The 27,095-nt window shown below is 37.3% G+C and overlaps 2 protein-coding genes across 4 annotated transcripts; both read right to left on the reverse strand.

The window, feature by feature from the left end:
- Nucleotides 1-418: 418 nt before the first annotated feature.
- atxn7l3b (ataxin 7 like 3b) lies at nt 419-7,872 on the reverse strand. Of its 3 annotated transcripts, none has more exons than XM_058407242.1 (8): nt 7,826-7,872; nt 6,900-6,995; nt 5,658-5,790; nt 4,851-5,022; nt 2,938-3,035; nt 2,447-2,469; nt 2,166-2,211; nt 419-1,239 (listed from the first exon to the last, which is right to left on the reverse strand). In XM_058407242.1, exons 2-8 carry the CDS (start codon nt 6,948-6,950, stop codon nt 1,199-1,201), a joined length of 564 nt encoding a protein of 187 aa, XP_058263225.1. In that variant the 5' UTR covers nt 6,951-6,995; nt 7,826-7,872; the 3' UTR covers nt 419-1,198. The 3 variants fall into 3 exon arrangements, with proteins under 3 accessions (XP_058263225.1, XP_058263226.1, XP_058263224.1); XM_058407243.1 differs by having other exon boundaries at nt 419-1,214; nt 7,619-7,847; XM_058407241.1 differs by having other exon boundaries at nt 7,619-7,846.
- Nucleotides 7,873-10,443: 2,571 nt separating this feature from the next.
- On the reverse strand, nt 10,444-25,613 carry slc4a1b (solute carrier family 4 member 1b (Diego blood group)). The gene is made up of 17 exons (XM_058407236.1): nt 25,525-25,613; nt 21,718-21,898; nt 20,390-20,525; nt 19,039-19,105; nt 18,701-18,743; nt 18,276-18,460; nt 17,283-17,499; nt 16,869-17,072; nt 16,606-16,754; nt 16,316-16,510; nt 15,705-15,953; nt 15,527-15,616; nt 15,288-15,454; nt 14,606-14,847; nt 13,367-13,536; nt 12,852-13,025; nt 10,444-10,893 (listed from the first exon to the last, which is right to left on the reverse strand). The coding sequence occupies exons 2-17, from the start codon at nt 21,872-21,874 to the stop codon at nt 10,813-10,815; spliced, it is 2,526 nt and encodes an 841-aa protein (XP_058263219.1). The 5' UTR covers nt 21,875-21,898; nt 25,525-25,613; the 3' UTR covers nt 10,444-10,812.
- Nucleotides 25,614-27,095: the final 1,482 nt, after the last annotated feature.

Raw genomic sequence — 27,095 nt, forward strand, 5'->3', positions numbered from 1 at the left:
TCTCTCGCTCTCTCTCTTTTTTTTTTAAACAAACCGAGTTATTAACTAACTAAGTGTTTAGCATTCAAGTCTCTTATGCATATATGCTACTACATCCTACATTTTATTAAAATTTTACATTTTTAATTTTTTACATTTTATTTAAATTTATTTTTATGTTTAAAACCTAACATTGTATCTCCATTTATTAGCTCAGGGTAAACAGAGGGTAAATTAAGCACTGTTAAAAAGTCTTATAGGAGTGTTTTCATAGTGAACGAAAGAATAACATGCAGCTCCATGGCTGTTGCCATGGTTACGCTAGATCACATCGATTTAGAACTGCGATTAAGTTATTGACCGGATCTACTTAATCTGCTAAAATATTACAGTCCACCTGAAACATCACCAAATGGCCTTAAGACACAAACCCACAGCGTATTGAGTCATGTTTATTACGTGTGTGTGACATGCCTGTTAGCATGTGGCTCATGGCCAGTGTAGCAGCATTTTCCCCAACGAGTCAAATATATGTACAGTTACAACACAGCCAAGACACATAATTCCTTTACACTGTAAACATCGAGTACACAGAGAGGAAGGGGGGGGGGGGGGAAATGGAGAAATTCATTCATTCATTCATTCTCTAAAGAGGAATATGTATGTGTTTCAAGTTGCCAGATTAAAGTCCATAATAGTCCAGTTTCTGGTAAAATAACATGATCAGAATGACTCCTAGTCCAAGCACAATGTATACTTCAATCTGTCTGAATCTTGGTTCTGCACAAAAATGTGATTAAAACCCAAAAAAAGAGTGATAAGAGTGATATAAGCAGCATTAAGATTGATTTTGATCACTCCTCTTGTCTCAACCGTTCCAGCAGGAACAGGAGCGAAAGTACATCAGTGACCTCCGTCTGCCGGTGTCTTTACTCCCTCCCTGAACTCTTCCCGCTGTCCAGTCACGCTCACGTCATGCCGAGGATCTAACACGATCGACACTAGGACACTGATTTGTTGTGCAAATATTCCAGAAAAGAAGAAGAAGAAAAAAAAAAAAAAACACACGACAGAACAGTTGTGTAAACTGAATGAAGAATCGACGCAGATTAGTTCCTCGTTCCGTCCTTATGGTGAACCACATGGCATCGTGGGTAGCTCTCGAACGACGTTGCTGTGGAAACCGGTCTCCTAGTGACAGATTCACTCCGGGCGCTGCTTAGGATCCAGCGAAGCTGAAGGACGAAGACAGATCTTTGGCTTTTAAAGAAAATCCCAATAAACAATAGATTCAATTGACTCTGAATTATTAATGTGGTAAATGCTAAAAGTTAAACACTAAATAGAAAGCCTATAACTAGAGATTTTACTGAGTACCTCATACTGATACTTAGTACAAATTACAAATGTACAATTAATACAAAGAAATATATAATCTACGAAGATACAGTTGGACAGAACATAAACACAAAGGATATTTTTTAAATTGGAAAAATATCACTAAAAGCATGATTAAAAGTCCAAATTAATTATTAAAATTTAATAAATTAAAATTAATTAATACATTTTTTTTTTGGAATTTTTTCAAAACCATTAACTCATTAAAATCATATTACAAACAAACTAAACTAAACAAAACAGCTATTTACATTCATTAATACTCCTCTTAAGTAAATAAGTTAAATTCTGACACGATTTTTTTCATGTCCATGAAATATTCTGTATCATTTAATGAGCGAACACCGAAGTTCATCATTTTACCCAAAAGATGCTACGTGTTGTGTCCGTTTCCGTAGAAACAACTAACGTCTGATCACGAGCTAAACATCTCGGAGTAGAATCTCAGCTGTGTGAAAGTGAATAGATTTCTTTTTCTTTAAGAACGCCACATGATACTTTTCATATACTTCCATTTAAAGTTGTGGAACGCCAACGAAACCAGTTCTCACAAGTTTTTTACTCTCTTTTAAATACAAGACAAAACAAATGAAAAAAATGCAACTGGTCACGTTGCAGAGAAACCGTGTCAATTAAATGGCTCCTTACAAAAACTTTCACCACATCACTAACAAGACTAAGCTTTCTCGAATTCTAAATTTTCAGTCTAATTTTTCACGATATCAAGATCGTCCTGTCACAATGGCGAACCTCAGAAGCTAAAGTTCAGCGAATCTACACGTACTTACTGTTTTTGTGTTTTAGTGATTTGGATCGTCTCGGTGAATTTGGATTCTGTGGAGAGAGAAAAAAAAATTGCAATATTCCTTCTTTTTTTTTTTTTTACCTCAACTTTTTTATAAAAGGAAAAGAACACTATAGAGTTGAATGAAGACATAGTATATGATATGCTGGGGAAAAGAAATGCTAGAAATTCCAAAATCTCATCTAAAAATCAAGACATTGCGGGCTTAACAGCGGAAAGAAAACTTACCAATAGACCAGGATGTTTCAAAGAATGTAAAAGTACCTTATCTGCCTTTCTCTTCTTGGCTGCAACCAAAGTGAGAGTTTTATGTTAAATAAAATTCGACAGGTTTTCTTCAAACACACACCCAAAAAAAGTTTCACTCGGTGAACATTAGAAGCTAAATTTTGATGAGTCATTTAAACAGTCCCTTATTTTCAGGATCATCATGGAACATTGGAAAATTGTACCCAAAGCTAGCTAGCAAATATGTTCTTGAGAAATAAAATGCTAGTTAGTCAATAAATATAGCTAGCTAGCAAAGGGAAAACTTAGTAGAGTAGCTTAAAACGTTTTTTTTTTTTTTTTTTTTTTTTTTTACAAAATAGTTATCTAGAATCTTTTAGCTACATGTTACCTAAACAGTGAGTCTAACTCTACATTTGGGTTTCGCTCTAAGCTAAAGTACATTATTTAATCTAGACTTTATTTAATCAATTTTCTGCTTCCGGGTTTTCTTATATGCTACGCAAATAAGCTAACAGGAAATTCACCTTTCTTTTCTGCGCCATAGGACCAGTCGTTGTCATTAACGTCGTCGTTGTCCTCCTGATCGCTCTCGGATTTGTTGGTGTTGTTGCCGCTGGCTATCCTGAGCGGTGGAGGAGAGGAAAACATGAGAAATATGCCTCAGCGTTGATAAAACCTGCTAGCTATCCTGCTAATGGAGGAGGATCGAGAAAAGAAAATCTTTAGGAGTGAGCAGACTGAGTAACACAGGTGAGATGAGATCAATAACTCCAGCAGAATTACGGAGTGCAGAAATTAGACAGGGAAAACAAAACAAAACATTATAAAGATTAACCTCCACAACCTGGAACAAAACAAAAACGCTTGTGCTAAATGTAAAAAGTCTATTATTTTAAAGTAAAAGTTTCTCAAGAATTTTTGCACTCACTTCCTGTAGCATTCCACATAAAACATCTACTTAGGATTGATGTTTATTTGATTAAAAATAAATAAATAATCATAGGTAGGTACAGTTCAGACTAAACTAAGCAGTCTGGCAAAAATAAATAATAAATAACTAACTGTATATAGTGTATTTTTTAAAATTAAATGTCATAATTGCTATTTTATCTATAATGATTTTTTGTAACTAAAACATTCTGACCTGCTTATTAACTAAATCAAAAATTAAATAAACTAAACCAGACAAAACTGGGGAAAAAGAAAAGTTTGCGAATAGTTTTGGGACACCCCTCCAAATCACTGAATTCAGATGTTCTTTTTCAGGGGTTGGGCTCGGCCCCTTAGTTCCAGTGAAAGGAACTCTTAATGCTTCAGCATACCAAGACATTTTGGACAAGTTCATGCTCCCAACTTTGTGGGAACAGTTTGGGGATGACCCCTTCCTGTTCCAACATGACTGTGCACCAGTGCACAAAGCAAGGTCCATAAAGACATGGATGAGTGAGTTTGGTGTGGAGGAACTTCACTGTCCTGCCTTAAACCCCATAGAACACCTTTGGGATGAATTAGAGTGGACACTGCGAGCCATTCCAAAACTGGGACGTCTGCCTTTACATGCACATGGATTTATAATGGAGTTGGCCCACCGTTTGCAGCTATAACAGTTTCAACTCTTCTGGGAAGGCTTTCCACAAGGTTTTGGAGTGTGTTTATAAAAATTTTTGACCATTCCTCTAGAAGTGCATTTGTGAGGTCAGGCACTGATGTTTGATGAGAAGACCTGGCTCACAGTCTCCACTCTAATTCATCACAAAGGTGTTCTATCAGGTTGAGGTCAGGACAGTCAAGTTCCTCCACCCAAACTCACTCATCCATGTCTTTATGGACCTTGTTTGTGCACTGGTGTGCAGTCATGTTGGAACAGGAAGGGGTCATCTCCAAACTGCTCCCACAAAGTTGGGCGCATGAAATTGTCCAAAAGGTCTTGGTATGCTGAAGCATTAAGAGTTGTTCTGACATAAATAATAAATATATAAACACACAAATACAAAATAAGAAAAAAAAATCTCTTAAAAAGCTCACAAAATTCTATACTAACAAAATTCTCTAAAAAATGTATACTAGTTTTCTATTACATTTTTAAAAATCATTTCTAAACATACATTTTTTGATGTTGATGATTTAGCTGAGTGCAACCCAAGCACTTAATGAATTAATGAATGATTTTTTTAATCATATACTGTTGTGTGCTGTTGTGACACCTGCAATCAGTGATCTAGCTGACATTGTACCTCAGACTAATGTAACAAATTTGGCAAAAATAAGGAAAATGCATTAAAAAAGGGATTTGGTTTCATTAAAAAGTTGTACCCATACTACTTCCTGAAATCCTTTGAGACTTCTATATCTAGAGAGATCAGATTATAGCTGCTGCATCCCAAGCGAAAAAGGGGAAAAACATTAAATAAATGCATCCTGTGGCACGGGGAGTCACCTGCGGTTGGCGATGCGGCTGCTGTTGCGCCCCATGCCCAGGCACTTCTCCAGATGAGGGGCGAAGCGCGAGGCGGCGATGCTCCGGCTGCAGTTGGGACACACACACTCCTTATTCTTCCACTGGTTATACACCTGGCCGAAAATGTCCACTCCGGGCTGGTCCACAATTTCTGTCCCACAGGAAATAAAAATGATACACAACTATTTTAGGAGGAGGTTCTTAAAATTGTAACCATTTTTCCCAGTTAATGGATTAAGTTAAATCTCAGCACCAGGCCACAATAAGAAAAGAGAAAGGCCACAGTGAGGAATGTATAATTAGGTTAGCAAATTTAGATGTCTAATCTCAACTAGCTAAAAGTTTTATTAGCTTAATACTGTAGCCACTGGTAGACATGGGCGTGGTCTGAATGGTCGCTTTTTTGTTATTGTTTTTAGGTTTTTTTTTTTTAGGTTCTGGTAGCAGCTGAAAGTCAAAACCCGGAGCTAAGGATTTAAACACATTTAACATTACGTACTAGCTTTTATAATAGCTTCATTCTCATCATTGATACACTCACCAGAGGCACTAACAATTTGTCAGTCCAAGCTTTATTTTTCTTGCCTCTAACATCTAATGAGAGGTTGTATATAACTGGACACGCTGAAACAAACTGGGAACTAACTGAAAGCAGTGACTAAAGTGGGGAACTTTCTCATAATTAATCCACAGTTGCCTTAAGAATTTTACCCCCTCAAAGTTGCCTCAAGTAATTTCACTACTTCACACATAACTGCTACAGACTTATTTATCGGCCAGTCGTACCAAAGTCCTTCATGCTCTCTTGGTCCGTGTCGTCCAGGAAGAAGTAGCCTTGCTTGACAGCCCGGTGAACTTCGAAGCAAAGCCCCAGACATGCGTCCTCCACCAGATCGGAGAGGATCTCCTGAGCAATGCCCTGCAGTAACACATACAGCACTGTCCAGCTCAGGCATAACCACTAAAGCATGTTTCATTAAGAGGAGTAGAAAAGTATGATAGATTTGTGATGTCATAAACATAATTTAAAAAAATCCCAGTTTTCATTACTGATCTTGATAAATGATTAAATTAAATTCTTAATGAAACAGTCCAAATGTTGATGTCTTTCTATTTGAAGCAGGAAGTAAGAGTGACAGTCTGCTGAAGCAGCCAATAGTGTTCGAGATCTGCCACACCCCCTCCACATCCCAACAAACCTGACAGGAGAACAGTCAAGAGTTTAACGAGAGCTGCTGTACAGGATTTCTCACCCACGCCTGTCCACTTTAACCAGGATGACTTCCTAGACTATGAGACTCCACTCCACTTCACTCTGTTGCCAATGAATTAACTCCAAACGCTTATTCTCCACCATGTGATGAGTAAAGAATGTGCGTTTGTGATGTTACATTCAATACCGAAGCTCTGATGTGCGTTTCAATAACTTCTAGGAAAACGATCCGTGATTCATAACTACGCACAACCTTGTGTCATCTGATTAAATGATATCTAGTACTATGTATGTCCCGGCCCCAGGTGGGTGGGTCTTGCTCTACAGTAGCAGCTCATTAGCAGTAAACATGGTACTTTGGTGTGTTTTTGGCTATGCACACTATACCCCCCCCCTCTAAACAGGTAACACACTCCTCCAAAAAGCCATGTGTGTGACTTTTCAGAAAAGCATTTTTTTTTATCCATCGTCAGGACTTCAGAAGAATCCCATCTCTCTGTCCTCCATATTGAGCGAGTTCACTGCAAAGCTACCATCACATTCGTTTACGTTCACTGGGGGCGTTTCTCAAACGCTTTAAGGTTTTGTATGGTTCAATCACTTAAGTCACTCTGACCCCCTGTTTTGCGTCAACATGGTGCTATTATCTATACACCTATAACATTTCTTTTTATCAGAGCTGTATATGGTGTGCAGGTGTGTATGCTCTCCAGCAGCGAGTACACGATGGCATTTTAGTGTGTGCTCAATTGCAACATCACACACTCTTTACATGAGAAAGAGATGCCTGTTTTTTTTCCCTGTTTAACACACACCTCCATTTTGCTGTTGTCCATTCCGGACAGGGCCGTCTCCTCCATTTTCATTGGCGAAGACTACAGGAAGAGGCGTCTACATGCTGGAGCACAAGGCTGTGAAACACACACACACACACACACACACACACACATCATTAGACAGCAGTATTCTTTATCATAACAGGACAATTATGACAGTAATGCCTTAGTGGCTTCTCCACCCAATGTAGTGCACTACACATCCAATAGAGTAAAACATTGACACACACACACACACAGTACAACACAGCAATGTCCTGTAATTAAGCTTTATAGATGTTAAAGGAAAACACACACACAGCCTTATGGCTCGATCTTATGGCTGTAGATCACACACACAAGCAAGACTACAAAAGGTTTGATCACACACTGCAGACAAAACCAGCTTTAAAGCCATCAACACACACACACACACACACACACAATCATCTACAGCAAGCCCTAGCCAAAAACATTTCAACAAACACTGACTCTTTTCTCATTTTTGCTGGATCAAAAACCTGACCGCAAAAATAAACATTTAACAAACAATGTCGCAAAAGGTCCCGCTTTAAAACACACACACACACACACACACACACACACACACACCGCCCTACACATCCCCATGTAGCACAAAGACAGCGAGATTTATTGTCGCTCCTTTCAGATTTCTTTCTTTCTTTTTTTCTTTCTTTCTTTCTTTCTTTCTTTTTTACCTTCTGCAGAAAGGCCGCCTTTTATTCTGAGTCCTGCTGCTGCTCATCTGACCAAGATCTACTCTCTAATTCCTAAATCCGCGCACATTCAGTCCCACAGACGAGTTGACCGCACCGACAGGAGCTCTAAAACATTCCTTCCCTAAAGAAATAATTATTCACAGATTTATAAAAGCGGCTTTAAATAACGACATTGCGTGCGCTCACTTCCATTCTCCACCGCACGCAGGCCTGAATAATCGATCCTGCTGCTGGAGAGCGAGTCGATCGCAAGATGGGCGGAGCCAAGACGCTTTACGGGAACGGAATCGAGCAGTGTCGGTAACTCTGATCAGGAGAACGGAGCTGACGCACGCGCAAAAAGTTGCTACAGTTCGCCGGGTGACGTCATCGGATATACTCATTTACATATCAAATGACGTTATGTGACTTTTCAGGTATTAAAATCTCTCTCTCTCTCTCTCTCTCTCTCTCTCTCTCTCTCTCTCACACACACACACACACACACACACACACAGTGCTACCTGTCATTATGCTACTAGAGGAACATTGTGATTTATGTTACAATCAGAACTGCTGGTCAGAGATTCAGATCTGTGAATTAAACCACCCTGTAATATTATTATTATTATTATTATTATTATTATTATTATTATTATTATTATAAATTTTGTCTTATAGAAAGGAGAAGTCTTTGGGTTTGCCACCACAAACAGACAAGTTATGCATTTTCTTTTCTATCATGAACACAGACAAAGTGAAGCAGAAGTAGAGACGGGAATAAACATGAAGGTAATGGTCACGGATGGAATAACACCTATTACTGTAATATCATTAAAATGTGTGTTTAGAACCAAGAATGAAGAAGTGCATCCTAACCCTAGGAAATCAGTAATTAGTCACTGTGAGCAATATTGATCACTGATTTGTCCTTTAGCAACAATGGTGGTCAGTGATTGGCTGTTAGGAACTGTGCTGATGAATGATTGGCGGTTGGGAACTGTGCTGATCAGTGATTGTCATTTAGGATCTGTGCTGATCAATGATTGGCTGTTGGCTGTTAGGAACTGTGCTGATCAGTGATTGATTATTGGGAACTATGCTGATCAGTGATTGGATGTTAGGAACTGTGCTGATCAGTGATTGGCTGTTAGAAACTGTGCTGAACAGTTATTGGCTGTTGGGAACTGTGCTGTTCAATGATTGGCTTTTGGGAACTGTGCTAATCAATGATTAGCTGTTAGGAACTGTGCTGAACAGTGATTGGATGTTATGAACTGTGCTGATCAGAGATTGGCTGATAATTACTTATCTGATCAGTGATTGGCTGTTAGGAACTGTGCTGAACAGTGATTGGCTGTTGGGAACTGTTCTGAGCAATGATTGGCTGTTGGGAACTGTGCTGAACTGTGATTGGATGTTATGAACTGTGCTGATCAGAGATTGGCTGATAATTACTTATCTGATCAGTGATTGGCTGTTAGGAACTGTGCTGAACAGTGATTGGCTGTTGGGAACTGTGCTGAACTGTGATTGGATGTTATGAACTGTGCTGATCAGAGATTGGCTGATAATTACTTATCTGATCAGTGATTTGCTGTTGGGAACTGTGCTGATAAGTGATTGGCTGTGAGGAACTGTGCTGATATGTGATTGGCTTTAGGAACTGTGCTGAACAGTGATTGGCTGTTAGGGACTGTGCTGATCAATGATTGGCTGTTAGGAACTGTGCTGAACTGTGATTGGCTGTTAGGAACTGTGCTGAACAGTGATTGGCTGTTGGGAACTATATAATCACATGAATACACAAATAATCACATGATTCACATGGAAATTTACGTGTGCATATGTCATGCACAGGTTACAAATTACAATTTGTAATTTTACAAAGTAATTTCTACACATGATTAATTTATTTTCTTCATTATTTTATCTTATCTTATCTTATCTTATCTTATTCATATAATATATATTTATAAAATGCTGTATAATTATTTTTGAAGTGTATTTACCTGAGATTGCATGAGCAGAGAATGGGAGTGAATATAGTGTGAAGATTCAGGGAACAACATGACAAAAACAAAAATGTGTGTCGCAGCAAATAAATCTTCATTTGTGAAAGATAAATTAGTAAAACCCAAAAAAATAAGAAGAACCCCCAAATATTTCCTGGACAAGGTGAATGTTTAGTGGTTGATGCAGTTCTGTGTTATGAGACATAAATGCTTGAAATGTTCAAAATTACCTACCTTTTTTTGAGTTGAATTGAAATTTTACCTGCTTTCATTTGCTTTTAATTTAATTCTGTCATGTAATTTGTTTTTTTTTTTTCATTCCTTTATTCATTTTGTATAAGCTGGTCAGTGAATACAGCTTTGAGATGTTTCATATGTGCCTCTGAGCTTTGTAGATTTTGATATATGATTTATCTTCCATTCTCCACTTCTGAAAAAAGTTAATTAAATGGAGAATGTTGGTGAAGAACAATTTTCCGGTCATGCCACAGATTCTCAACTGGATTTAAGTCTAGGCTTTGACTTGTCTATCCGTGGCCTGGTCCTTCTTAACATTTTGCTTATTTCTGGCTTCTTCCATGTTACCTGTAATGGCAACAAGATTTTTAGTTTCTCCTACCAGCACAGTTTTTGATCACAGGATTGATGTTACCTGGATCATGGGCTGTATTTGATCTGCATCAAATATTGTGCTTTGCTTTGAAAACAATTTAAAAATCTATAATATAAAAAAAATAATACAGTATGTAATATAATTATAATATAAAATATATTTAGAAATCCTGAAAAAAGTTACCAAATAATTAAAAACATTTTTAAGGAGGTTTAATACAGCAAAGCAAAATTGTTTTTTTTTACACTTCAAGGGGTAAATCTTACAATTGTTCAGTATAGTTATCTATAGCTGATATGTCATGATATGACACAACCAAGTAAGGCTCATGTATACATAATATACTATGTATGTAAGTGCATTTTGCTCTTAAATAAAGAGTCATTTACAATCAAATACATCAGATAGCTGGTTAACAATGATTTCAAAAACTTCCTTTACTCTGTGTCTCTTTAGTGTTGTTTTGCAGTAGACACATAAGACAATTTTCTTCTCTGAGTTTTTTTTTGTACATGTGAAATGGCACAGAGAAATCACAAGTCAATACAGGACTGAAAGTAGCTTTTTTACAACGGCATCTGAGTCTCTGAGTACACGTCCACTCCGGGCTCCTCCTCGAACGTCACTTTGGCATCATCAGCATCCAGCTGACAGACCAGAAACAAGAGGAATTAATAAACCATTTAAACTTCATGAAACCCAGTTCACAGGTAAAGTAGAGTTTCCCCCACAAAACAGGAAGATCTTATTTTTTATATAAGTGGATTCCCAAATTTCCCAAATTTCTGAAAGAATAATTTAAATAAAGTTGTTAAGGCTCTGGGTTGTTGATCAGAAGAACAGGGTTCAAGCCCTGGGTTCACTGCCAAGCTGTCATTGTTGGGCCCCTAAGCAAGGCCCTTAACCCTCCCTGATGCGAAGAAAGAATTTCACTGTGCAGTAATGTATATGTGACAAATAAAGGCTACTTGATGGTAACTTTCAGGTCAGAGGAGTTTATGCTTTATGCTTGCAAACAGATCAAGCTGCTAGCTTGCACTGCACCAGATTACAGGGAAGACATTTTTGCTTTGCCACCTTGTTCCTAGATATGTGTCCTGTGTCTGTTTCTCTGCTTCTTTGGGAAGAGTGGACATTCTGGACAATGAACAACACCGAACATTAAAGTGTTGGTGGTGGCTTGTGTGTTTACATCATGAAATGGTGTTTGTTTCTAATTACTGCTCTTCACTAGTGGAGTTTGTGAATGTTAGATGCAGACCATTTTATTTACCACAGGAATTAACCCCCTGTCTTCATGGTTGGGTTGTACATTCCCTTTGTGCCATTGTTAAGCAGCCACTTTGGGAAGTCTCTGGGGCTTTTAGTGAGCTGCAGAATGCTCACCCTGAAGGACTCTTTATTGTCGCTGAAGCTTTCAACCATGCAAATGTCAAATTCCATCAGCATGTAGACTTTGCAAGGAGAAGGGCAAACATGCTGGATCTTGTTTATGCAAACATCCCTGGTGCGCACCTTGCAGAGCCCCGCCCCCACCTTGGGTACTCAGACCACATCTCTGTTATGCTAATTCCGACATACAGATCACTTGTCAGATGCTCTAAACATGTTCTGAAGCAGGAGAAAACCTGGCTGGCAGGAGCCGTCTTTGAGCTTCAAGATTGTTTTTAGCACACAGCACATGACTGGCACATGTTCAGGAAGGCTGCAACCGTCTGCAATTCCACCAACGTGGAGCAATAGACGACATCAGTGACCAGCTGATAGGCAAGTGCATTGATAACGTGACTGTCTCCAGATTGGCTCCAGATTCCAGATGTCTCCATGACCAGAGACTCCAACTTCAGAACAAGTAACAAGGTGGCTCTAAGAACAGCAAAGGCAATATCCTGGGCCATCAGAGAGGCAAAGCAACTTGAGAACCCACAGCCACTTCGAAGATAGCAGTGACACTCGGTGCACGTGGCCGGGCATCCAGGCTATTGCAATCCACAGGACAATTTCACCTGCTTGTTACAGTTACACCTCCTCCCAACAACCAGGTGTTTTGTCTTACCACAGCCGGTCTGAGGAAAAGTCAACAAAGCCGGTCTGAGGAAAAGTCAACAAAGTCAACCATTGCCAACGATGCCATTGCCACCACCCTCCATCTGGCCCTTACTCACCTGGACAAATAAGACACATATGTACAACAAAAGCTTCTTGATTTGACTTGAAATGCTGTTCATAGACTTCAGTTCAGAATTCAACATGATCAGTCCTGAGCATCTGACTGAAAAGCTGAGCATGCTGGGCCTTAACACCTCCTTCTGCAACTAGATCTTGGACTTCCTTACTGGAAGTCCTTCCTTACTAGGGCCTTCACCTGGGTTAGAATTTCCTTTTCAAATATTTATCTATTGCTATCTATTTCCATTACTCTGCCAGTCACTACATCACGAGCACAAGTGCTCAATGCAAATTATGGCAAAAAAATTGCAAATTATTTCCAGTAACTAAGTAATTATTTTTTGGACCAATTAAGCATACCTGACTATGTCTCTGTACTCTGAAAATCACTGTTCTATAAGTCCTTTGTTAGCTAGTGATGTGATTTGTAGCTTACGCATTTCATCTCGAGCTTGGTGAAGACACGGCGGCTGAGGTACACACGCAGCGGGATGGTCAGGATGAGGATGAAGGGCAGGGCAAGTGACAACGGGCTTGACTTCACTATCCACAGCATAGCAAGGCACACAATCTGGATGCCCGTGAACATATGCATCCTGCTCATCTTTACCTAAAGCGTCATGAGAAACCATACCCAGAGATGAAAGAAACAATATTCTTTCAACAAAACCTGCCAGGAGTTTGCTAAAAGTTAAACTTCTATCAATGAAATATAGTCTAGACATTTTTAATGTTGTAAATGACTCTTATTGCTGGAAGCATCTAATTTTTAATAAATTATCTAAATATGCATGGAAAGACCAGTTCCAGTGATACATTGGTTGAGTTAATCCTATGTTATGATGTAAAACAACTAATGCATCATTTACAAATAGTAAATAATAAGTAATAAGTGATTTGCTTATTGTGTAAATGATTTGTTGCACTTAAATACAAGTCGCTGAAACATACTCTTTGAGCATATGGTTCATTGGGGTGGTACTTCTTTGGTATAAGAAGCAGCAGTATGCGATCCCACAGCTGAATGCCACTCAGAGATGTGACTCCCATGTAGAGGAAGATTCCAAACAAAGCTGCAATGGGGATCATTTTCAGAATGGGCTCCATGAAGATGGACAGGCCTTGCAAGAATTCAAAAGAGGAACAGGAATCACTTTTTAATAGACACATTACATACCTAATTAGTCAAGGAAGCCAAGGACCCAATGCCCATTTTCCTTCCCTCCCTGTTTTCGTTATATATCAGGTATATAACCAAGGGATATAACCAAGAAATTCCCTAAGATTCTGGCAAGGGATTGCCTCAATGAATTCCCCAAGATTCCGGCAAGGATTTTTCCCAGATGGATTCCCCAAGGGATTCTTCTAAGACTTCCCCCAGGGATTTCTCTAAGATTCTTCCAAATAAGTCCCCCAAGGGATTCCCCATGTTTGGTTTAAGTTTCCAAGCTTTCCCCAAAACATAATCCCAAAGTATTCCCATAAGTTTCACCCAATGGATCCCACTAAAACATCCCCCAAGGATTCTGTTTCTCAGGATTCCTGCAAAGGGAAGTCCCACAAGGGACTATCTCAAGATTCCCTAATTGGATTCCCCAAGATTCCCTCAAGGAATTCATGAAGATTCCCTCAAGATCCCTGCAAGGATCTTTCCTAAGGGATTTGCTAAGGGATTCACTTATGATCTCTCCAAAGGGATTCCCTTAAAGTTGTCACAGGATTACCCAAAGATTCAGTTTGACATAAACCCAAAGATTTCCCCTAAGCCTACCCCAAGCGATCCACCTAGTGTTCCCCAAGATTCCCACAAGGATTTTTACAGTTTTTGCAAAGGACCCCCCAAGTCTCCTCAAATACTTCAATCAATTTGCCTACAGAATTCTCCATAAATCCCACAATCCACAAATCAAAGAGAGATTGCCCTTAAGGTTACCCTACATTTATCTCAGGAAAAAATCAATTCACCTAAGATTCCCCCCAGAATTCTCCAACATTCCCCACAAGGCACCCAGTGGAATTCCCAATAATTTCCTCAAGGGAGTCTCCCAAGTTTCCACTGAGACCCTAAAAGATTCCCCCAAGTTTCTTTAACTTTCCATTGAGAGATTCCACTCAAGGGATTCTCCCAAGAGCTGATTCCCTCAAGAATCTCATAAAGGAATAGAAAGCACTAAAACAAGAGGGACCTACCGACAAGGAGGGCCACCAATACACCACTAATCCTCTGTTCCAGAACCTTCTCGATCTCCGGTTTGGGCCCTTTGCTCATGACGGTCAGAGCATTGGCGTGTGTTACAGAGCGAACTGTGGCGGCGCTGAGCCACGGCATTCCGAAGAAAGCACTAAAACCTCCCATGCACACCAAAACCAGAAGGTCCAAATGGAAACCTGAACCTTTCACCATCTTCCTCTCAGGTTTACTTACAATTAACCTATAGAGATCAATAAGAAGAAAGTCAGAGGTGGAAAAATGGATAAAGCACTTCTAACATTGCCATCAAACTAGTTAACTAATAGGGTGTAAAGAGGATTTTGTTTTTTAACCAAAAAATGTGTAGTACTTTAGATGTTTAATATGATATTGACTATAATTTCTCATCTCTAATGGCAACAGTATTTAATCTCTTTTATTTTCTTTTATTATGTTCTTTTATTTTGGCATTCACATTGGGTTTTTTTTTAAACACTTTTAATGCATTTTTACATCTTGCTATTAATGTGTTCAATAATTTTTAGTTCTCTGACTTTGCAAGGCATTCTTTCAGATTTCTTTAAATGAACCATTACACACCCACTAGCTGTACATGCAAAATTAGCCTCTTTAGTTGGGACCTTAGTAAATGCAGACTTAAGATAGAAAACTGGGTCTTACGTAGTGATCTGCGATTCAAGGAAGATGAGGATGAAGACCAGAATGGCGGGCACAACACAAGCGAACATCATCCAGGTGGGGAAGGGCTTCTGCTCGCCCATGGGGTTAATGAGCCAGCCTCGCATAGCAGGGTTAGACACCTGCAGGCCCTTAGGCACCACTAGTTTCTACAAATCATCAAGGTCACAAGGTCACTCATACCTCATAAGAATGAAAGTATTTGTCACACTAAATCTTACCTGTGTGTAGGTGTCATTAATGTTGATATCCACAAAAACCATGAGGAAAATGGCGATGGGGACACCAAAGTCTCCCATCAAACGACGGACCTGAAAAAAATACAAAAAGTCAAATAAAAATGTCCATTATATTAATAAATAGCCTTTCTAAACAGCAAAACCTGAACAAGGGTCTAACCTTGCCAGGCAGGAAGTACCCATTCTTGAATATGCGCAGGAAGTAAGCGAGGGAGAAGCAGCCAAACATCAAGCACATGGAGAGCAGTGCTGTGTTGGGGTAGGCACGGTAACGGATGGTGGTGACTGTGGTGACGTTGCCTGTAGAATCATCTACAGTCGTTTGATGGGTGACGATGGGGTGCCAAGGATCTACAACTGAGGTGTTCAAGTGCTCGTAGTTGAGACTAAGAGGATGGGCTTTGAAAATCTATGATCATGAAACAGCAAAAATAAATAAATAAATAAATAAATAAATCTTTAATTCTTCTATTATTTTAGAATATATTGCTACCATGTTGCTATATAATAACATTCTCTATATCATTAGTATTACTACTGACGTACTGGTATTAATTACAGTATTATACAAGCTTCTTAAAAGCAAAGATCAAAAGGTACATACACATTAAAGTTACAAAAATATCACTTATAGTAGTGATTCAGGTGGTATAACAATAATTTTACTAATTAAATCTGCTTTGCAATATATATCTATATATATATCTATCTATCTATATATATATATATCTATCTATCTATCTATATATATATATATGCAGTTTCTTGTACACTGCCGAGTTTGGCGAAGGTCTCATAGATGAAGATGAGGGAGATGAGGATGGAGAAGATCTCTTGGGTGAAGCGGGAGATGAAGCGCACCAGGAAGCTGCCCTCAATTGCCACGATTAGCACGACGATGACAATGAGCCACACACCGATCCACACTCTACCTACGATGTACTCGATGTCCTGAGACTTACAGAACTGGGGGAAAACATGTTATGCACAAAATGTTGCATTCAATAAATGTCCATGATCTATAGTGTTCCTCTCTGTCTTATTTCAAATTTGTAAATTACCCCATAGAAGGCCTCTTCGAAGACCAGCAGCGGTCCTGAGAAGCCGATGACAAGAACTGGCTGGGCTGCGATCAGGCAGAAAATGACACCTTGCACTGCCGTAGACAGCATGAGCTCCGATACTCCCATCATATTATCCACTTTATCAGCTGTGGCAGGAGGCATAGCAAAATAATAACACAACATTAGACTCAAGATCCTACATTATTCTTTGTTACATTTCCCAGGACACAAAAGCATTAACAGGATACACTCATGCTCACCTAGCAGACCGCCGAAGGTGATAGCAGGGGAGAGAGCGGCAAAGTAAATGAAGATTACAGCAGCAAGGACTTGAGCATTCATGGCATCAGTGATGTCACTTTTGTAGTGTTTGTAGCGTCTTCTCAAATCTTTGATCAATCCTCCGAACGGTATTCCGGTGCGCACTAGCGGATCCTCTGGCAAAGGCTTTTTGGAAAAAGATGCTACGTAGAGAAAGAATTCTTATGATCAATTCTTATTACTTGTTTATTTAGAACATAAATTCAAATTATTTTGAATATCTAACTGGCTAACTAGCATTAGATAACTAATCTATGCTATCATGTGATATAGATATCTATGCTAATCATGTGGCCCAGTAGCTAAATAATGAAAAGTTTCATATAAAAAACTGCTTATTAGCATTTCAGTACATCTCCTATCTGCTTTGGGGTTGAGGTGATGCTGAGGAGGTTCAGAGAGGTGGAGCCTCTCCTGCAGGAGCCTCTTCTGGAAGCCAATGACGGGCGCAAGCATGGTTTCATCCCGAATCTCTGTGGGCGGGATCACCACGCTGCAATCCAGGAAGTCTGTCATTGCATCGTTCAGCTCTTTATCGCTCTGGGCTTTTAACGCTGCCTGGTTAAACACCTAAGAGTGTGGACATGAGAGACAGCAGTAAAAGGTAGCAGCTGATCTATGAGTATGCATCAAGAAAAAATGATCTATATCTAAATTTTTGATTCCGTGTCTCAATCAAGCAACCTTTAACTGTTCCACTCACTGAATAACGGCCTCACATCCTTCCAACACTTCCTTATCTGTTTTTTCATTCGTTCAAGGTTTTTGTTCTGTATTGTTTTTCTTTCAGCAAAACATTTCCATGAGATATGCAGCACGAATAATAATATTTTTCATTTTGTTTGGTACGACGATATATGTCGGCATACAGTACTTACTCACTAAAATTTACTTTGTGGATATGACAAATTTGCACACTCACTTAAATGTAGCGTGTCGATAAGGCATATATATGTACTCATTTAAATTTTGTTACTTTATGGTTATTAACTCATGAAAAATTTATAAATAAAATTAAATTTGAACAATTGCAGTTATAAGTGAAATATAGTAAAACATTACTTTTAAAAGCATGATGAAACCTTTGTTAGACAGCAAAAACAAATGATTATAAAAATGAATTTTTCGATTGATTTAATTATTCACTGTAAAGCTTGCAAGTCTACGCTTCAAATATAAGACACATTACATAACATTAAAAACGTTACCAAGATTTCTGCTCTGTTTCAAGTGATTGTGGTTGAGCTTTAGCATGTCCATTTCTCTATTGTTTAGATGATCAAAAAGAAATTTGTGGAACTGTAAAACAACTGCTCAACTGGGGAACCATTAGGAATAATTCTTACCTGATCTGCTAGAAGTGCGCTCATAGCCCGTCCAGTCTCGTGGTAGTCCACGTCGTTTCTGGCTGATCCAATCAGCACGAAGATGAAGCGAACAGGAGTTGAAGCCTCCAGCGACATCTCGAGAACTTGGGCTTCCTTCAGGCGGACAAATGCCACAGTTGGCTTCTCCAGGAAATCCAGAGCTCCTGAAACACACACACACACACACACACACATTTTAAAGCCAAGTTCAGCGTTGATACTACATGTCTCATCAGATGCACCTATTTTATAATCTTTACATTAAAAAAAATGTCTTTGCAGTTGATTAACTTCACCTTCGTCAAAAATTCATAAATTCATAAATTAATTTCACAGCAATTCATAACTTTTCTTACATTGCATGTTAAAGTTTTATGAAATGAATATAATCCACAGTCACTCACCCACAAACACCATGGAGGCCTCCAGACCTTCAAATGCATCCTTCTGCAATCAACCCATAACTAGGTATTATATTATATTATATTATATTATATTATATTACTCCTAGTATATAACATCAGTTAAGTAATTGCTTTTCATAAGAAAAAGAAATACTGTAAACGAATAACAGACAGAATAATGGGAATTAAGGACCAAACTGATCAATATTAAGAAAATAAAACAAATTAAATTAAATTACAAGCTAAATTGCAAACTAGCATTATGCACAATAATATTATCCCAAATCAGTTCCTGATTGAAATTTGTATTTAAATATAACTAAAAAGAATTTTTGTACCTTTTCTGCAACTGAGAATGTCTCAATTTCTAGAGATGATGTCAGAGCCTGTGTCTCCACTGATTGGCTGAGGTGAGGAGTGAGAGAGAGAGAGAGAGAGAGAGAGAGAGAGAGAGAGAGAGAGAAAAGGGGCCAGGGGTCAGAGAATTGGACTTGGACTGTCTTTTAAAAAATAATAGGCATCCGAGTTTCAGCAACAAAACAGCTAAAACAAAACAAAAATAAAGCTAAATGATTTAAATGAATATTTTAACTATGTTTCTAAATAAAAGCAATGGAAATATATAATGCATTCCTTTTAGAAAGTACACCAAAAAAGACATGTTAATTTTTTTTCCTGCCAATGTAGCTGAACAACATTTTTCTTTCTTTTTATTTATTACGCACATGCAGTATTTCAATCATGTATAAGACACAATAGGATCTGTTCACATAATTCATTCTGCATGAGAGTTCTAACTTCTAACTAAAAAAAAGAAAAGAAAAAGAAGAAAAAGAAAGAAAAGGAAATAAAACATGCATTCAGACTGTTTTAAAGATATAAAGCCAAGGGAACCAAAAAACACTCAACCCCAGGTCCTAATATTAAAAATAGATTAGGAACCAGAATTACAATTTTTAACATAGAATTTGAACTAGAATTGGAACCAGAGTTAGAATTAAATTTAGCATCAGAACTAGACACAGAATATGAACTTTTGAATTTGAAAATTAAAATGAGATTTGGATTAGTTTTGCAAACTAGAACTTGAATTGGAACCAGAAGTAGAAACTAGAATTGAAGTAAATTTGGAATTAGATATGGAACGAGAATTGTAATACTGTTGCAAGGAGAAATAGAATTGGAAATAGAATTAAAATTGCATTTTTTTTTTAAATTTTGAACTTAAAGTATCATTTAAGCTGAATTTAAGAAATTCTAATTAAAATTAATATTAAGTTGGAATTAAAATTAGCATTGGATTTGGAATTAAAAATAAAATTCAAACTTAAAAGTCAAATTTGTACTGGAACTGGAATTAGAAATGGGAAACAATTGGTATTCATTAGAACTGGAACCAAAAATTGAAGTTTACATCAAAGAATTAGAATCAGTTTCAGTAATTTAGCTCTAGAATTCCTCGGGCAACTGTTTTAAACATTCCAATAACCCCAACTCGCAGAGGGAAAAATCACGCCCTCACACTGCATGTCAAGTGCATGTAAATAATTCAGATTTTCTAATTTACTAAATTTAAAGACCTAATTCAGGATACTTACATTTTAAAATAAAAAACACCTTGTTTCAAATAGAAATATAAATATTTAAGTGAAATCGTCAGGAAAATGTTTTTCTCAGTGTAGTCATTACCTCTGGCTCTGTGTTAAAGCTTTAAAAACACCATCACGGTCACTGGGTCTGATCTCCTTCTTCTCAACCATCTCATCCAAGATTTTCTCCATGATGCTGGAGAGCGATGTCTCTTCTCTGTCCAACATCACCACCCCTGAGAACATGATGGGAGGTGATCAGGGAAATTAAAAAAATAGAAAGAAAGAAGTGGAAAAAGCAGATGGCAGAAGCAAGGATTGGTGGATTTGAGTGAAACATGGACAGAGCTAAGTGTGGTGCAGTGTAGTTTAGGACAGGGAGGTGTAATATGAGGCCTTGGGGTTGGGGTTGTTTTTTTTTTTCAACACTCACATTCCTGATTGTGGAACCCAGACAAACCTGCTCGCTTTGTGTTACTTCTGAAAAAAGTGAATTTCTCATTTTTTGTTCCCTTTTTTGAACTCTTATGGTTTATTTAGCACATTTACCCTTTTAACTCTTTAGGTTTATATACTCAAAAAAAAAAAGAGAGATAAAATTACTTCAGTATATCTAAACTTCATCTAAATGGTGATGCTTCAGGATCCTGCTGATAAGAGCATAGTTACGAAATTTGTGTGATCTTTATACCCCCCCCCCCCGAAAAAACAACAACAACAACAACAACAAGCGCCAAAATAACTTTAATATGCAACTAGTATTGTTATTATTAGCAGTAACATTACAGCATGAATTTTCTGAGCTGTGATGATCACAGTAATTGATTTGTGTAATTGAACAAAATGGCTTCCACACTTGTTATTTGGCATCTTCTAAAATGTAATTTTGTATTCTATTTTGGATTATACCATCCTCCAACAGCTCATTTTGCCCACAGCTTAATGAAACGACGGGATATTAAATCGAGGTCCTGAAATTGTAACTCTATAAATATTAATATGCTTTGTTAATTTGTTGATTCCATGCGCTCTCCTGGAAAGAAAATGTGCCTACAGTTTGAAGGAAAAGCTGACCAAGCTCTCAACTGCCATGCTTCCAGAGAAAATATAATTTACTTCATGAACTTGTTTCGTTCATTTTTTTTTTACCGCCACAAAAGAAACATTACTGTATTTCATTCTTATTTCATTCATTTTTTTTTTACTGGTCTCAAATTGGGGCATTGGGGCATTTTAGATGTCCCCAAAATGATTTTTTTTTGTTAATGAGTGATGTAAAAGGACCATAAATAACTTTTGAGCCATGCATCCAGCTTGATTTAAGAATTTTTTTACCGTTCTGAATGCAGGTTTTCAGATTTCAGCACGTATTTAAATTTCAGGTCTGTTTAGGTTTGAGCTGTTGTGTGATCTCAATTTTTTTCTCACCGGTGTCCATTGCCTGTCTGAGCTGTACCAGGCTCTTGAAGGTCAGATAGGAGATGTGAGAAGATTCCCAGTGGCCAGCCTCGGGGTCGTGGCTCATGTTGTAACCCTGCCATCGTCCTGTCTCCTGCAGGTCACCCTGCTCGCTCTTGTTCTTCATCAGCACACTCAGTTCCACATCAGCCTTAAAAAAGACAGATAAAGATGAATGTTTGATGATCCCTAAACATAACAATCTGCTTTTATGCTTAAATTTACATTTTTCGTCAATGTATTTCAATGTATTTATTTATTTATTTATTTATTATTTTTCAAAATGCAATTTCAGTTTGAATTCTCCTTGACCTGAGTGGTCAGGTTAATATTTTGCTGTTAATAAATAATAAGTGTTTGATGTAATTTGTACAACAGACATTTTCTGGACGTTCAAAATGCTTTCTGTGAGTTTTCCACATTTCTGGAAGGAGTTTCCAGTGTCAGAAGTAAAAGCTGTGGTCAGAAAAATGTACACTTTGTAATGTCGCAAGATGCATTTTTGTGTGTGTGTGTGTTTCTTTCTGTGATCACTGATAATCTCTGGCTCATGTTTAAGCTGAAAACACCAGGAATGCGAGACACACGTGCCACAGAGGTGTGTGTGTGTGTGTGTGTGTGTTTGTTTATTATTCCAGTCACCAGACAGTCTCCTTGGCATTAACACTGATGATCCAAGCAGCTGAAACAACAACACAGTTTACAAAACAGTTTGATTTAACGCTTTGATAAGGACTTTAGAAGTGTCAAACTGCCTCCGTAAGCCCTTTAGATTAGACCAGTGGTGTTTATAAGTCATGTGAGTGCTCTTCTTCTTCTTGGTATTTTATGATGGAATTTGAACTTTTGAACCATTTGGTCCAGCGGTTGTGTTCATCAGGCTAAATAACGTCATTTTCCTGCCAGATTGGATTTTTTTGGCATTTTGAAATGACTAACAAACATTTTCAAAGGCAGTTCAATTTATTATTGGCAAGTAGGATCTTCTTATAAGAGAAGCCACTTCAGCATAACCCAACAAACCTTACAGTGACATGAGGCCAAATCCAGCGAGAGTGAAATGTTTCAACACCAAATTCACTGCACCACTTGGGGGCACTTTAATAAACAACACTCTGAAAGTTTTCTCATATCTCTTCATTAGCTCTCACTTACAGTCAGGACCCAGTGCCATGATTTATTACAGACAGTATGAAGTCATCTAGTGCTTCTTTTTTGTTTGTTTGTTTGTTTGTTTGTTTTGTTTCTTTCTTTCTTTCTTTCTTTCTTTCTTTCTTTCTTTCTTTCTTTCTTTCTTTTCATTTATCTTGAACACATTAATTTTTTGTTTCTATCTTTTTTTTAATTACATTTCTTTTGTCTGTATCTGCTTCATCCTTCCTTCCTTCCTTCCTTCCTTCCTTCCTTCCTTCCTTCCTATCTATCTATCTATCTATCTATCTATCTATCTATCTATCTATCTATCTATCTATCTATCTATCTATCTATCCATCCATCCATCCATCCATCCATCCATCCATCCATCCATCCATCCTTCCTTCCTTCCTTCCTTCCTTCCTTCCTTCTTTCTTTCTTTCTTTCTTTCTTTCTTTCTTTCTTTCTTTCTTTCTTTCTTTCTTTCTTTCTTTCTTTTTCTTCATACTGTTGTTTTTTCTTTCTCTATTAATGTTTATTTCTTTGACTGTTCTTTCTTACTTACTGTCCTTCCTTCCTATCTATCTATCTATCTATCTATCTATCTATCTATCTATCTATCTATCTATCTATCTATCCATCCATCCATCCATCCATCCATCCATCCATCCATCCATCCATCCTTCCTTCCTTCCTTCCTTCCTTCCTTCCTTTCTTTCTTTCTTTCTTTCTTTCTTTCTTTCTTTCTTTCTTTCTTTCTTTCTTCATACTGTTGTTTTTACTTTCTCTATTAATGTTTATTTCTTTGACTGTTCTTTCTTACTTACTGTTCTTCCTTCCTATCTATCTATCTATCTATCTATCTATCTATCTATCTATCTATCTATCTATCTATCTATCTATCTATCTATCTATCTATCTATCTATCTATCTATCTATCTATCTATCTATCTATCTATCTATCTATCTATCTATCTATCTATCTATCTATCTATCTATCATATGCTGCCCCCAGGTGGTTGGTGGACATTCTAACTTCCACGCTCACTAACATCATTCTCACTGAGAACGCTGTCCTTCTTTCTCTTTTCCCGCTGTTTTCCTGAGCTTCTGGCTATGGACTCGAGTGAAAAGTCAAACTTGTAGTAGCATGTGGCATCTCGGCGTCATTACCTGAACAACCCGATAACCAGCACCTTCGTTAACCATTGTTTGGCCTGTATATAGTCTCATCACTTTTCTATCAATTTAAAGGCTAATCACACAAAGCTGGCATGTGCTAGCATACTGTTTGTCACGTTTAAAATGGCGCTCACTGAGGTCACGTTTCATTTCAGTAAATTCAGCCGTTTTGTGTCAGCTGCTGATCTGACAGATGTAACAGCCGAGTGTTTACAGTGATGATGAAAAAGTCACGCAAAAGGACAGCAGGGTTTTGTTAATCACTTGGTAGCGTTCTTCCAGATATAAATAAATAGCAAATTTAAAAAAGGGAAATGAAAAAAATATCAGTTTCTATAAATAAAATTTATATATATATATATATATGTGTTAGAATCTCCTGATCTGGACTTTATGGTGCTGTTGGTGGTGTAAATACCATTTACTGTTTCCACAACATCTGTACAGATGTCTTGAATGATAGATACAGGTGTGTGTGTTTTTTGATCCAAAATTCAAACTCTGATATTTCCCCAACGACACATTTATTCTTATTTATTTATTTATTTATTTATTCTTTCTTTCTTTCTTTCTTTCTTTCTTTCTTTCTTTCTTTCTTTCAATTTATCTTGGTTGATTATTTTTAACTTTTTTTTTCTTTTTTCATGTTTTGTTCCACTGATTCTTTTTTCTTTCTCATATCTATCTATCTATCTATCTATCTATCTATCTATCTATCTATCTATCTATCTATCTATCTATCTATCTATCTATCTATCTATCTATCTATCTATCTGTTTCTTTCTAATGTCTTTTTTTTCTTTCTTTCTTTGACTGTTATTTCCGTATGTTTATTTCTTTCTTTTTGTCATATTTCTCTATTTGTTTCTTTGTTTCTTACTTTCTTTTTCTGTTTGTTTATTTCTTTTCTTTTTTTTCTATTTTGTTTATCTGTCTTTCTTTTTTTAATTTTTTTTTCATGTTTGTTTTGTTTGTTTGCTTCTTTTATTATTTCTTTTTCATTCTTTCTCTTTGTTAGATTTTTATTCTTTCCAAAAGAAGAAGAATTAGAGTATATTTCAGTATGAGTGTTTAATAAAGGTGTATTTTGTATAACGTTTCATTTGCGGTATAAATGATACGAAACCAAGTTCAGCTGAAAAGTTTTACACCACAAGATTTACACTACACTTTCTTTCCTTCCGGTTCTTTCTTTCAAATGACCTTAATGATGATTGTTATTCAAATCTGAAAACTTTTTTATAAAATGTTTATATATTCCACATACCTCATGCCGTCTTTTTTTTAGGTTATGGATCTAAATAGATTTGAATTAATTTACCACAAAGGTCAACAACTGAATTAATTGATCAGAATTATAGGCTAAAGATTAAAACAACAATTTTAAACAATTTAAAAAAATGTATGCTTGCAACTTTTTCACACAAACACAATAAAAAATAAATGATGCAGAAGACTTACCGAGAGCAGAGACGAGGTACTTCTGCACCAATAGCCAAAGAGCTCTCAGGGCCTTGTATATACCTGCGACACTGACACACACTGTGTATAGACACACCCCTCACTCACCCCCCCCCACCTCTCACACACACTCTCTCTGTAGTGCGCAAACAAAATTCTGCAGATGATCTTTATCATATTAAAGAATAAATACATGCTAAATTACAGTCTTAGACACAAGCACGAACATGCACCATTTATTGTACATCAAAGCACACACACACACACACACACACACACGCACACACACTACCACCCAGAGCACTGATCCTACCTTCACCCATAATATTGATGCACTAAACAGCACAACTTGGTAACTTCAGGGATCAGACAAAATGTGTGTGTGTGTGTCCCACATTCCTTCTTATGACATGTATACACTCTGTTTCAACTAAACACATTCTCTAGTCATACAAAGCTTCACTCACCTTCAACATCTTCAACAATGTGGAGTCAGTAAAAGACTCATTTTTTTTATCTTTTCCCCTTTTCCTCTCATTTCCCCTCCTCCCCACGGACTCATCCCACAGACTGAAAAACCCTCTGGAATATCTGTTGAAGCACATGTGAAAAAAAAAGAAAACATATGGATACAGTAAGAACCTGTAAGCGTCATTGTGGAAATGCTGAATCTTTAGACCTTGTACACAGACTTAAATGACACCCACACAGCTATTAAAGTTGCAAGAAGTAGATTTCCCCCTTTTTCCTTCTTGTTATCCGTCAGCTTGTCCCTCTCTGGAAGAAGTGAACAAAGCAAATGACCGAAAGACAAAAGTAAAGATATAATCAGTAACAACTACAACAACAAAAAGATTTTGAGGGCACAGACCTCATAAACAGACTTAAAGGACACATTAAAGCTGCCATAAGTAATTTTTTTCTTCCCATTAACCAGTGACTGGTCTCCATCTGGATTGCTGCTAAAACAATAAAGCAAGAAAGAAAATCTGGAAGATGGACAGTAAGATATATTGTATATAAAAAATGCTTAGAGCTTAGACTTTATAAACAGACATACACAAGAACCTTACCAAGAATTAAAAATGTGATAAGCATTTTTGCTGTAAAATCATGGTCAAGAACGAAGGCCTCGTAGCTTCTAAACAGACTTAATTGACATACACACAACTAGGTCTCTGCCCTCATAAACAGACAGAGGACACATTAAAGGTGCTATAAGTGTTTTTTTTCCTTCTCATCACACCTTGGCTTGTCCCTGTCTGGATCACTGCTAGAACACACAAAAGATCAGAAAAAAGTCAGATACTCTGTAAGAAACAGACACTTAAGTCTGCAAGCTTATAAAGAGATGTACAGGACACATGAAAGGTGCAATAACTATTTTTTTTCATTCTTATTAACCCTTGGCTTGTCCCTGTCTGGATCTCTGCAAAAACAAGAAAGCATAAATAAATAAATAAATAAATAAATAAATAAATAAATAAATAAGACAAGAAAGATGAAAAGTGAGATATGCTGCAAGAAACAAATGCTTTGGACTTGGACTTTATAAACAACAGAGAATTAAA

This window comes from Hemibagrus wyckioides, linkage group LG13 (genome assembly GCF_019097595.1).
Source record: "Hemibagrus wyckioides isolate EC202008001 linkage group LG13, SWU_Hwy_1.0, whole genome shotgun sequence".
Classification (NCBI taxonomy): domain Eukaryota; kingdom Metazoa; phylum Chordata; class Actinopteri; order Siluriformes; family Bagridae; genus Hemibagrus; species Hemibagrus wyckioides.

Bases quoted from the DNA above. Each gene is read 5' to 3' on its own strand.
- atxn7l3b (XM_058407242.1), bottom strand. From the start codon at position 6,950: ATGAAAATGGAGGAGACGGCCCTGTCCGGAATGGACAACAGCAAAATG. The intron at 5,791-6,899 runs GTGTGTGTTAAA...GTGTTACTGCAG, and splicing joins TGGACAACAGCAAAATGGAG to GGCATTGCTCAGGAGATCCT. The intron at 2,212-2,446 runs GTACTTTTACAT...CTCTCTCCACAG, and splicing joins AGAAGAGAAAGGCAGATAAG to AATCCAAATTCACCGAGACG.
- slc4a1b (XM_058407236.1), bottom strand. From the start codon at position 21,874: ATGAAGAACAAGAGCGAGCAGGGTGACCTGCAGGAGACAGGACGATGG. The intron at 18,744-19,038 runs GTACAAAAATTC...GGTTGATTGCAG, and splicing joins CATTCTCAGTTGCAGAAAAG to AAGGATGCATTTGAAGGTCT. The intron at 18,461-18,700 runs GTGAGTGACTGT...TGTGTGTTTCAG, and splicing joins GGCCTCCATGGTGTTTGTGG to GAGCTCTGGATTTCCTGGAG.